The sequence below is a fragment of the Antedon bifida genome, chromosome 1 (assembly GCF_963402885.1).
Source record: "Antedon bifida chromosome 1, ecAntBifi1.1, whole genome shotgun sequence".
Lineage (NCBI taxonomy): Eukaryota > Metazoa > Echinodermata > Crinoidea > Comatulida > Antedonidae > Antedon > Antedon bifida.
Genome location: NC_136226.1, coordinates 24,353,547 through 24,367,614, shown reverse-complemented (window position 1 = coordinate 24,367,614; position 14,068 = coordinate 24,353,547). Strand labels below are relative to the sequence as shown.

The 14,068-nt window shown below is 30.9% G+C and overlaps 1 protein-coding gene across 3 annotated transcripts in view; it reads left to right on the top strand.

Annotated features, from left to right (window-relative positions):
- The window catches only part of LOC144846345 (uncharacterized), a 34,155-nt gene that overhangs the window by 8,458 nt on the left and 11,629 nt on the right, over positions 1-14,068 (top strand). Inside the window, exons 4-8 of one of the 3 annotated variants that reach the window (XR_013612981.1) lie at positions 3,454-3,518; positions 6,045-6,114; positions 7,253-7,339; positions 8,717-8,799; positions 9,540-12,402. Coding sequence is in view for 2 of the 3 variants with exons in the window: in XM_078703540.1 (XP_078559666.1) it covers positions 3,454-3,518; positions 6,045-6,114; positions 7,253-7,339; positions 8,717-8,799; positions 9,540-9,543 (309 nt within the window). In the remaining variant the exon portion in view is untranslated. Of the gene's footprint in view, positions 1-3,453; positions 3,519-6,044; positions 6,115-7,252; positions 7,340-8,716; positions 8,800-9,539; positions 13,046-14,068 lie in introns of those variants that run through there. The other 2 variants (XM_078703540.1, XM_078703541.1) reach the window with 2 other exon arrangements.

Here is a 14,068-nt window from a genome sequence, read left to right as displayed (position 1 = left end):
TCCATAGCTTTGCATCATGTTGAGAATGATATCACCAGTACTAAATGAATGACAAGATAGCAGTAGATATGCACAGTGCTCATCAATTAATGTAGTAATAGGCCCTAGTAAGCCTTAGTTTGTTGTGTGAATTTCTGGTATTAACATTCAGTACTAATGAATGATTTTGTAGGTATCATGACTTTAGTAATAGACCCAGTAAGCCCTGTTGTGTTAATTGTTGGTTATCAGTACTATGAATGAATGATTGAGACTTTGTACTAATATAAATTTATTGTAGTAACATAGCTCATACTATTTTCAATTTTGTGTGTGCATGTTGTGTACTAATAATATATACTATAAAGTCTATTTTTCAGCAAAATTTAAATAGCTTTTTCATGTAGACACTGGGGCCTGTAAATACCCACAATTTGAAAAAAAGGTTAATTTAGAATACCCAACAAAGCCCTTTAACTTGTCAACACCGTTAATCATATTGCTGTCTGGATAGATGATGAAAGCTGTCCCTTACTTCTTAATAATTTGTAATTTGTTTTGCTTGCGTCATATTTTCATTGCATTAAACATTCTCAAGCATCTTACTCCAAACATCCAACATCCCTCACCCTAACCTCTACCTCATCTTATCCGCTCCCCCAATATCCACCTCGTCTCACCCCTTCCCTCAACCTCCACCTCATCTCACTTCATCCCTCAACATCCACCTCATCTCACCCCTTCCCCAACCTCCACCTCGTCTCACCACTCCCCAACATCCACCTCATCTCACCCCTCGCCAACCTCCACCTCATCTTACCCCTTCCCCAACCTCCACCTTGTCTTACCCCTCCCCCAACTTCCACCTCATCTTATCCCCTCCCCAACCTCCACCTCATCTCACTCTCCCCCAACATCCACCTTGTCTCACCCCCTCCCCCAATCTCCACCTCACCTCACCCCCTCCCCAAACCTCTACCTCGTCTCACTCTAGCACTTTACCCTAGACACTGAAAACAAATACCCCCTCCCCCACCTCATCTCACCCTTGCCAACCTCCACCTCATCTCACTCCAACACTTTACACTAGACACTGAACGCAATCATTGTTGTCTCTGTTGTCCTTCACTCCTCCATATGTTTTCTTCTACCACGACCAGATCCTTCCCCGTTTTCCATGTCGTCATTCCTAAATATTAAGAACTTTTATCTTTTCATGTACTAGCATGCTACTCAAATTTCAGTCTACTGGTGGTATGCAATTTATCACATGCAATACACTCTACTAGAATATTAATGTTCACGACTTGAACTATTTTGAAAACATTAAATGTTACAACACTGTGATATTACATTCAAGTAGGCACTTTGATTCCTGTTGTGCTGAGAGTTTCCGTTGAATTCTTCAGAAAATTGGTTTAAACCAAGCGTAACCCCAAAAATGTTTTTATTTTTATGATTGACTTAATGACATCTCTTGTACCAAAGAGGAATAAACTACCATCTCGGTCATTGCCATTTCCAGTTTTAATAACTTGATAATTTATTAGTTTTAAATTACCCCAAATAAATCATTGAGTGACTAGATTCTGTAATACTTCATGACAATTTGTTTTTACATCACAACATATTTCTTTTCAAATGTAACTTGATACTTACTACACAGACTTCAAAGAAATGTAGATAGTATTACACATATTTTAAACTTACGAAATAAATATAAAAGCAGCAGAATTAACATAATAGTACTATTAAATACAAAAACTTAAATCGAATTTATGATTTTTAGTGTAATGCACCGTTCCCAAAAACTTTATGCCCTAAAGCAATGGATTATTAGATACCAATCATTTATATACATATATAAAGTATATTCAAACAATATCAATGGATAAATTATCAGTACTGAACTGAACTTTTATTGTATCTCTTTTAAATCAGAGGCACAGTCTCAATGAGATGTGCAACAAGTTTACAGTGAAAAATAATACATACACACTTAAATATAAATACAAAACAAGAAATTAGACATAAGAACAAATTACAAAAAAAAATTTTAAGAAAACTGAGAAAGATTAAATACTAAGAAAATGATTAAATTAAGTTTAAGAAGGAATTGTATTATATATATCATTTCGTGTGTTCCAAGCCATGGTCAGAAAAATTTTACAATGTTTGTCGAAAATATTACTTGCTAATTCGTATACATCATGGGTCAATTGATTTGGTGTAATTTTAAATTCATTATGGATTTCAGTAATCAATGCAGGAAATATTATAAACATTATTAAAAGTAAATACTGTTTATAAGTTACCCTTTGACAGTGATTATTTTACTGTATAATGCACTGTTCCAAAAAGGTTTGTTTGTTGTTTTAAAGGTTTCAGAGCAATGGATACATTATCCGTTATCAATACAGAAACATATTAAACATTTCAGTAAAAGTAAATGCTATTTTGTAAATAACCCTGTGAATGATTTTCTTTTCTTTTTTTTCTCAAAAACTTTGTGCTCTAAATGCTCTTTATTTTATTTTATTTTATTTATGAATGATTGAAATGACATATCTAATCATATATATGACATATTTATAAAGGATTGAACACAAAAGATATATCCATGGCCATAACAAACAATAAAAGGGAAATATGATTGATTATACACAGAAAAGTATTGAATATTTCAGTAAAGAGTACAAATACTCCTTTCTATAAATGACCACTGTGAGTGTGATTATCCTACTCCATTCACCTTGAATACATTTCTCAATAAAGAACTTCACATGACTAATACCATTCTTTTGTTTGATTGTATAACATGGAATTTAGTCTCACAAATTTGTAGATTCTATTGTTTTTTTTGTTTTCAATGTGTTTTACAAAACCGTTCTAAACATTTGGCAGTATTTAGATTTTTACATCTCTAACAAGATTTATATTTTTGTTTTAAAGCATGTCCCTTCCTAATATTTGTTTCGTAAATGTTTTTTTAATGTTATGCCAAATAAATGGATATTAATAAAGAATACCCTTAAATTTACATTAGAAATTAGATTTGATTTCATATAATATATTGTACTATACAAGGAATTTACATTTATATAGTGTACAGTATTTTTGTTATGAAAAGATAAAATATATTTGGATATTTATGAGGACCTACTGTATGTGTGGTATTTTTGTTTCATATTTAAATTAATAAATAGTATAGAAGATTATTAGAAATTGATTGTTGGTACTATTATGTGTGTTTGAAGTTTTAATGTAACCACATTCTTCCTTTCTAGGTACATGATGTTAAATTATTAAGTGTTTGTTTATTTTTACTTACTTAATAAACTATAAATTTATTGTTGTTATCTCAACACAACAGTGTAAAGAGGTGATCAAACCATAAATAGGCAGATATGACTTTACCCAAATATCGTTTAGTGACATTACAAACAATAATATATATTCTTGTGATTTATTTAGGATGATGAAGATGAAGATTCAGCTTTATCAAGGGTTGAAAAGCGCAGAGCAGCGAGACAACGAAGGTACATTTGAAAAAAATATTAAACGTATACATCAACTCTCCCAATACCGGATACCTTTGGGATGGCCAAATATGTCTGGTTTTCTGGACAGTCTAGTATTCTGAATATGTTTTAATGGTAAAAATGAATTTAGAACTGTTTGGACTTCAATAAAAGTCTGGTATTGAGAGATTTTCCGGTTTCCAGAGTGTCCGGTATTGGGAGAGTTGACTGTATACCATAAAACCTTGAAAAAAGCCCATGGGCTTCTTTTTTTAGGACTCTTGAGTGAGCTTCTTTTCGAAATGGTCTTCTTTTCGAGATTGACTTCTTTTCGAGATTACTTTTGAAACCCATAAGGAAAATAAGCCCACTGGATGTTATGGTACTGTGTTTACATCTTTACATTGACAATGACTATGTATGAAAAACATGTCTTTCAAAAAATCTTGTTAAAAAAAAATCATGTCTTTAATTAAAACCCAAATGGATCCATAGCAAAGTTGCATTGAACTAAGCTTTTGCCCATTAAGTGACTGATTCTCAAAATACTACTGTTTATACTTTGGTATATATTACCCAGTGTCACGTATCCTATCATAGCATATTGCAGTGTGCTAATGATCATGCTTGCATTTAATACCTCGTTTACTAGAGGTGAACTTTATCAGTCTGTCTGTGATCAGTCTTGTAGTGTCTAACTTTTTTAATTGGGCTGTGGATGCGGTTTTTGTTGCCATAGAACTTATTTCGAGTTACAAATTTTATTCACTTCTTTCTTGATCATTTTGTTGTATTGGATTTTAAGGACCCTACAAGAAAGGTTATTTTATATTGACAGTTGCATATTTTGTCATACACTTCTTAAAACATAGGAAACTAACCGTTACCAATTATTTTAAATAATAAACTAGGCCAGTTTGGACCATTTAACATCACTTCTGGACACAGGAAAAGGGGGGTTCATGGGTTTGAACGAACCCCTTTAATTGACTTTAATTACCTCACTTGCTATTTGCAGAGTATCCCAAAGGACCACAAGTTTATGTCTCTTTAGATATACTAATACAGTATTATATAATCATATCCTAATTCAATGGTTCTCAAGTTTTAAACTCAACACTTTCAAATGTGTGAGGAACCAATTATACATGATTGGTTATGAAACTTACTAATGACGAAAAGATCTCACAGCATGCAAAGTTCACAAGTGACATTTTAAGTGAGGATTGAAGTACTGTACACGTCGTCATACGCAAGTAGATATGGGATGTACAGCTGTGAATGTACAGTAGCGCATCAGCAAGTTGAAATTACATCTGCTTAGTAAATTAAAGGTTATGTTTAGAGTGTTCAACTGTACAGGTCAAAGGTCATTTTTGTAGGTTTTAGCCTGGGGAAGTTTATAACCAGATAAAAAAAATTATGCTGATATTAAGTAGAGAGAAAAGCTGCATGTTCTTTATTATATTATCTTTATTACATATTGTACTAAAAATAAATCAGTGAGTGGCCGAGCATTTAAAGACAGTGGAACTGTTATCCATCCTTAAAAGCACGGGTTCGTTGCTCACTCGAACACTAGATTACATGGTAATTCTGGTTGTAGAACGAGTCTTTTCAAATAAGGAATATAAACTGTAGGTCCAGTGTACATAAAATGCTTGTGTGCACTTAAAAGAACCTAGTACATCTTTTGAGATTAGTAGAGTGTTACCCGGTGTACTAGCACAGCAAATTTCGGACAGACGAAATTGCACTGGTTGGCAGCATGTGACCCTTGGGTTGAAAAGTGTAACATCTAAAGTCTACAGCGCCATAAGTCCATATTACGGATATGGCGCTATATCAAACTCCATCATTATTAATATTATTATACCTACTTATGATTCATGTACCAAATTTGTTATGTTTTATTTGAAACCAATTTAAAATGATGTAAAATCGCTGAAAACAACTTGTTTTTATTCATTCGCACAATAAAATCACTCTTACTTCAGTAAAATAAATGTATCCAATTAAGATCTAATGAAAATGTCTCTGAGGACACACTATAAAATTGACAAAAAAATGTGATGTGTCCATATATGAACATGATGATGTCATATCGCTACCATATATGGGAATATCACTACCATAATTGGGCACATCACACTTTTGTGCAGACAGAGCTTTATAATATATTATCTTGATGAATGTATTGAATGACTAGCTCAAAGTACTTACTGTAAAAACATTAATAAATCATATTAAGATGACACATGACTATATCTATTAGGTCATCTATGCATTACAAAATAAATACATATTAAATCATACAGTAGTTGAACATACAGTTATGACTATCTGCATATCAAACATTTTAGTTTTGTAGGGACACAATACAAACTGAATAAATTACAGAATGAGGGAAAGGATTAGCACTCCAAGGAACCCTATTATTGGTGCTGCTCATGTTTTGGAGCTCCTTAAGCTATGGGGTCCCTGGGTTTAGCCAGTAAGCACTCACTGTGAACTACTTTTATCTTTTTTTTGGTTTTTTTGCAGACAAATGCAGGAGGAAGAATCAAACTCATTATCTAATAATGACAGGCCTAATAGGGACAGGCAATCCGGGGTAAGTAAAGTAGGGCTATCACATACCTTGGCCTCCAGTACATGGGGGTCTGAATATGTACTGGTTTTGTTGTAAGAAGATTTTCAGTACTGTACTGTACTTAAATTATTTCCTTATATCAAAAATTACTAAGACCAAATCACAAAGCTATATGAATTTTGTATAAATAACAACACTCTGATGAAATAAATTAAAATACTCCATCGAAATAGACACTTCTACATTTATTAATTTAGTGTAAAATGATAACAGATGACAATGTCGGTTGCTAGAATTATTATTAAATTTAAACTTAAAGTTGCTTTTTGTTTGTGAAATGATGTTTGTTTAATTAGAATTAAATTTTCTTGACTAGTATGATTGTATTGATGTGAATAACCTCTACAGAATTGGCATTCAGTAATTGTTGTTTTTTTAAATATCTATCATCATTTGATATGATGGAATGAATTAAATTATTTTCAAGCAAATGTTATTTTAATACTTTAATGACTCAGGATTAATATAGTGATTTCATTAAAAAACATGTTTGTATTACCATTATATTTGTTATTCATAAACAATTGTTTGATTGGTTGTATGTGCTGTGTTCTGTAATTATTTCTTTTTTTACATTTCCATAGAACGAGTTTCTGTCCACATCCATTTAAAGACCACATATTGTAGGTTTGTGGCTAATAGTGGTCCTTGATTAAATCATTTCCAAATGTCTCGTCACCTGAAATTGCAAAACCTTTGGCTGCAAAACCATGATTGTTGATTTTTACCTGATACACAGGCGGTATCACGTCTAATGATTTTAAACATCCTACAGTAATTATCTGACAGTAAACTTTATATATTCTTCACATATGGCCTACTGTAGTATAGTTAAAGATTATTGGAGGGTTAGGTTAAGTTAACATAGGAGTTACTGTAGATACTATGTTCCTGTTTTCGTTGTGTTACTGCATGATATTTAACATCGCTAAACATGATACCGCTCGAGAATCGGCTGTAATTTGATTGTCCTTGCTATAAATGGGAGTTGTATGTTATTGTCTCTTCATCGCATTATGTTTCCTTTGTTTTCAAACTGCATGGTTGATAGTTAGATCATAACTTTGTCTTTTTCTTTATTGCATGGTTTGATGTTTAGCATGAATCTGGTATGTTACAACAAAAGTTGGATATAGCTAATCTTACCATTTCACATCTGACAGACGAAGTTGACAGGTTGAAAAAAGTATAGTAGTTTTTAATTCTGTTTGATCATACTAATAATCAGTCAAAATATAAAACATTTTCATTTTATAGTTTTGTAAATTACAAATATTATTACATATGAAGGCCTACATATGGTACAGTAAATATTAATGACGCTGCAACACTGTTCCATGACACAACATGAAAAGCAGGCCCGTAGCCAGAATGCATCAGAGGGGGTTTTCTTTACACCAATTATTTTGTGAGCGCAGCGAGGAACTGTAGGCTGGGGCCGCCAAGGGCCCCCGGTCGGAGCTTTGGCTCTCAATTTCGGTTGTTTTAATCAGCTTACAGAGACATTTTTTACCTACTAAAATCTGAGATATGCAGAGAAATTATATAGTACACTACAGTATTCTATAATTGATAATTAATTGCATGATTTATGGCAAAAGGGCCCCTGGCTACGGGCCTGAAAAGAAACTGTACATACCATAGCATGATATACAAATATCTATTAGTGGCGGATCCAGGATGTTAGGAAAGCAGGGAGGCAGAACAGATGCTATGGGGTCCTAAAAGACCTGTTACCGCTTGATTGCAATATCATAATCATATTTCCTCCACAACATCATTATAATTATTCTATATGTTTGTATAGATTCATTCCTTATAGTTCAAAGTTTCATGAAATATGTAAGGATGGTTTAATTTAGCTCTCAACTTTATTTAATAAATGTATGTACTGTACTATATTTATTGTTTATTATGATGTAAGTATATACAGTATTAATTAATATTTAGTATATTACTTTGTTCTGTGCCTGTTGATATTATATATATATATATAACATATATATAAATACAGTAAATCTAAAGGCAAAATACTGAAAAAATGACAATGCTGTGGGTATCAGTGGCTGGATCTCAATGGAGATACAAAAAAAAAGCGAAAAGCTAAATCAAAACAATAAAGTAAAACAGCCAGAAAAGTTAGAGCTTTCGGGCAACACTAGCCCTTCATCAGTGCAAGTGAAGGTACTTGGACAAGATAGATAGATATATATCAGGCAAGCGCTGCCTGAGTGAACAGGAATATATATATATTGGATTGTCATGATATTGTATATATGCTATCATCAAGGGTTGTTACTAATAAATTCCACTGTCCAAATTGTTGACAATCACTGATGCACTACTATAGTCTTTAAAAAAAAACTTTAGGAGTGGCATAGAGTACCTAGGACCCTGGGATTTGTAACCATCTACAGTCTTTTTAACAAAACCTTTGGAGCATCATAGAGTACCTAGATCCCTGTGATTTGTACCCTCATTTCCACTCCATCACCTACTACTTGATTGTTTTCAATAATGTTTAACATTCTTGTAATAATAACTAAACTACATTTCCCTGCAGGAGGTATCAACATTAAAAGAAGATCTTTCACGAGAAAGAGATGAAAAAGGTGCATTGTTAAAAGCTATGACAAATATGGCAAGGTACTATGTTAAGCTTTTCTAAATCTACTGAAATGAGCTTTGCTATTATTTATAATCTTTCCATACATTTTTGAAATCCAGACATAAGAGAAATAATTATGTATACGTTGTGAATAACATTTTTAAAAGTGCTGTTCTACAATACATTTACAGTTCATTTATAAATAATAATAAGTATAATATCACAAAAGAAAATTACACTTTATGATTTTTTCATGAACAATACAATTTTAGACAATCACCCATGCATCACTGAGATCATTGCTTTCTGGATGGATAACTGAGAACTGTAATTTCTTGTTCTTATTTGTAGTTATTTAAACATAAGAATGGACGTGTTGTTATTAATTTGAGAGTTTTGTAACCAAAATATATAAACAAGACACAACTTCAAATTATACAATGATTGTTATTGTTTTAAATATTATCAGCTAATAAAACATGGTCAATGTATATTTTAGAAATTTTAAAGACCATGTAAACATTATTATACTGCAGTTACTGCAGTAGAATTAAAAAAAAAAAACCTATTTAACTTGTTTGTGCTAATATTTACCAAGCTTCTTTCTAGGTGACTTTTTATTATATTAAATATCATTCAGAAACCCTGAAACTTCTGTATTAAAAAAACTAAATAAAATCATACATTAATGGAGTAACAAACAGTCAAACACATTTTTACATGATTCCTTTATAATAATGTGCAGTATTTTAAATACATTTCTTTTTTTTTTTCTCAGATAAGGAATGAGGATTTTAATGGAAAACTACTACTATTGAATCCTCTACTGTATTTTCTATGCTTTATCTGTTGCTGTAGCAAAGACAGAATCATAGCTCCAGTTCTTTGAAGGTGGCACTACGTCAGTTGACATGATTGGATAAAGCTGATTTCTAGAATTTATAGGTGCTATATAAAATATAAAATGGTGGGAAGCTGCATACTGTATATACCATTAATAACCGTCTGTTATTTACACTGTTACTCATCTTGAAAGTATAAACTTTACAGATATTTAGGCCTAAATTTAAAAGAGACAATGATTATGATGTCTCTATAATTAAGAAAAGATGTTATTAAGATTTCGTTTACAAACCCTTTATATTGCAGTGAATACATGTGATTTTAAGAAATTGTTCAGGTTATGTAATATTTAGTTAAAATTCAAGCATTCATATCTTGACTACAAGACTGTAGCCAGGTAAAGGGGTGGGGGATCTTTAGTTAGAAGTGCCCTTTTCAACTAGAAACTAGCAGCAAAAGTAATGCTAAATAGGACTTTACTAGGCTAAAGTAGCTTGTGAAACTAACAACCTCCCTCCCCTGGCTCCTGGATATGCGCTTGGACTATGTATACATAGGGTTAAAAAGTGACTATACATAAATATTAATATAATGTATTGTATTGTTGAAGAAGTGAACAAAATTACAATTTATTATTTGCAAATTGTTAGTGATTTATAAAATTATGTACAGTATACAGAATAAAAAAATATAATAATAAAATTCAAAATACATAGTTGTCAGATCTGGTGTTTTCGTAGCCAGGGGTGTTCATGGGTTCAAACAATCACAGCAAAAGTAATGATAAATTATGATTTTTTCCTCTTTTGTGGACAAGTAATTCATCTGGAAAAATCCTGGCTGGGTTTTATATACAAATAAGAAGAGCATCACAAAATTATGACATTTTTGAAACCATTGCAATTACTGTATACTGTTTCAGCACTTTTATTGAATAGCATATTTAATACTAATATGAAATAGAGTTATGTCTAATTTAAAGTTGATAGTTGTGGCAATGTACAGCCATAGAATCTTTAAAATGTTTTAAATTTATTTTTGTGAAATATGCAGTGAATATAAATGAATTAATTACTGTGCTATAAACATGCTGTGGCGTCCAATCAACTAAATTGAACTAATACATTGTGCTCAGATTTTACCCCACCTTGATATTGTAGTGTGTTTTATGATGTTATTTTTATTAAGTGTGTGTGTGGAATAATTGAGTGTGAATGAGTGGTTTACATACAAAATTAATTTTTTTTATGCAGTAATAGTTAAAAGAATTATTGCTTTAATAGTATTAAAAAAGTTTTAAAATTTGAACGTATATGTTCATTTGCACATATCTTTGTTTTAGCCTCAATGGGTACACCCATAAAATGCCAGAATTGTTTTACTAATGTTTTATGGATACTTATACCCTTAGTAATAAAAAGTGGTGTAAACATTTGCGCCATAGTTTATATAAATACAAGACACCTGATGCCATATAATAAACCTGGACAATACTTGGAAGGATATGTAAAAGTTCAATGAAAAAAATATTGAAATGCTAATAGCGATTCACTTTTTGAGTAGCTTGTTTAATATTTAACAAAATATGTTATTATTTATCTTCTTACACCATCGCAGTTTGTGTAATATTTTACACTTGCGTGCCATCCGCAATCCAATTTTTGTTTAATATTTTACACTCGCAGTCCCATCTTTGGAGTCATGTACCTTGTGTTTATAACTTGGTTCTCCGCACATTATATACTGATGTCTATATAAGAATTAGAAAGAATTTTCATGAGATAGAAATGTAGGCATTACACAGAACTGAATAAATCATATACAGTAGAACACCCCTTCCCCCTCCCACACTTTCTTGTGGGACACCATAGCCACCCTTATTATAAAGAAGGCACTTTATTGGTCCTGAAGGTGTCCCCTTACCAGGGGCTCTACTTTATACAATTATTAAAGAGCAACTACAATAGAACCACTCTTATGGGGACACCTTTGGGAACCAAAAAAGTGTCCCCTTAATAGGGTTGCCTACTGTAATATTACAGACATTAGTACATAACTATCACCCAAGAAAATGCCAGCACATAGTATAGATTATAACAAGTATGCAAATTTATAAAAGTTAATGATATGCATTTATTTACTGTACATAAATAATTTCCTTGACCTTGATACAGTATTCAGGGTAAAATTATTTTAAATAATTCATTTTAAATTCTGTAAAAAAACGTTCATTTTTATCATCATAGTGAAATATAAAATTATTGTATTTTTTCATATTAACAAATATTTTGACATATCATTAATACTTGCCAAAATGGTGATTTTCCAGTATTGTACATTATTTCAATGATGATTGTTTATGATTACTACTGTACATCATGTTTATTTTGCAAAATAATATGAACTTCGGATATGATATTAATGACATTTTGATAATGTAATTATTTGTTTATACTGTATTTAACGGAGTCCAATGATCTAAAATAATCATAATTTAGGCTCAACACCAGTTACCCTCCCCATTGAAACCCAACTCTAATGTTCATAATAGCCCCATACATGGAATTAAAGATGTATTGTCCCCTAAAAACATGAAAATGAAGATTAATAAAATCATATTTTGAATAGGCCATTTTGTTCTGCAGAAAAAACAAATGGTCAGTTAAACTCAACAAAAACACATTGGCTGGCAGTCAATTGACTATTTTTTGTTTAAAGATGTATTGTCCCCCAAAAACATGAAAAATGAAGATTAATCAAATCAGACTTTGAATATGTTATTTTATAGTTTTAATAAAGTTAATCACTTACGCAGAAAAAAAAAACGAAAACAAATAATATTTTCACATATAAAATGACAAAATAAATGGTTCAATTCAACCAAAAACCCATTGGCTGGCAGCCAATTTGACCATTTTTTTGCTATAAATTACAGTTTTTTCAGGTAAATACATTTTTTTCTCAATCCAATTTTTGGTCAAAGTGGATAACTATTATGTTACATTAAAATGGCATATTCAAAAAAAAAATGTTTAAGAATTATTTTTCAGGGGGACAATACATCTTTAAAATACATTTTTTTCAAGTAAATAATTTTTTTTGGATCCAGTTTTTGGTCGAAATGAATAACCATTGCATATTCAACAACATCATTTTAAATTTTTTTTCAAGGGGACAATATATCTTTAAACTGTGTATATTGCATTAGTAGTAAATGGATATTAATTTTATGTTTTACTACTAACAAATGGAACACTGTAAATACATGTAGACTTACTGTGCTGTATACTTTGTTATTGTTTATACTGAAGTGTAAGATAATAAAACCATGTTTTCTATGCATCATTTTTTCTTTTTTAATTTGATGACAATATTGGAATTGTAGAGAATTAGATAGTACAGATGTAATGGATGGAATTAATAAAACATCTGAAAAATCAATTTTGTGTCCATTTTTCCTTAATGTTGCATTATTACGTGATCATTAGTATCATAGGAACAAATTATATTGAAATACGGTTTTATAGAAAGTTTAGATTCATCTTTCACAATTACAATATACCAATAAACAAAATAAATTTATTTTTATTCTCTTGTATTTTTTGCTGGTGTTCCTGTTATTTCATCAAGAGGCGCAGACCACATGCGCATGTCATTATGATAATAATATAGTAACCAATTATGTCAAAATTTGGCCATTTTTCGAATATGTCATTGTACTAATTCTGCGCATGTCACATCATGATATATTAACCGATTATGTAAAATATGAAAGGGTCGAAATTATTTTTTTTGTCGGTTTAAAATTTGTATTGAGGTAAAAAAAAAAAGAATAAATAAAAATTAATTCTTTTCTAGTAGTAAATACTAAAACAAACAAAAAATGTGTAATGATAAATTCTTATAATTCAAAATATCTAAATAAATACATGTTTTCCACACAATACTCAATATTATACAGTACAGCTATTAATTATAAGTACAGCTATTAATTATAATTATACTAAAAACGATCAAAACATTAAAGCTTGATCAACCTGTAGCTGAACATTTTGATTCAGCTAGGCTCTCAATTGCAAATTTCAGAGTTTTTGCAAAGACTAGGAAAACCACTGGGAATTAAAATTATTTCCTTGAAATTTAATTTTCAATATAATGTTATACCATAAAGCTCTGCAATTTGTTTTTGATTTTTCTTTTTGCTTATTTTATTTATGTATCCATTGAGATCCAGTCACTGATATCGACAGCATTGTCAGTTTTTCTGTAATTTGCCTTTTGATTTATAAACTAAAAAAATAAACATCTCGTAATAAGTATTCTAAAACATCTAAGACATATTTCCATGGTACATTTGAATTCATTTACAATTTTAAAACATAATACAACTTTATTCATTAAAAAATGTATTGCTGTAATCTTCAATGCACTTGGCTGGAACATACATCTGTATGACCGCCCTTG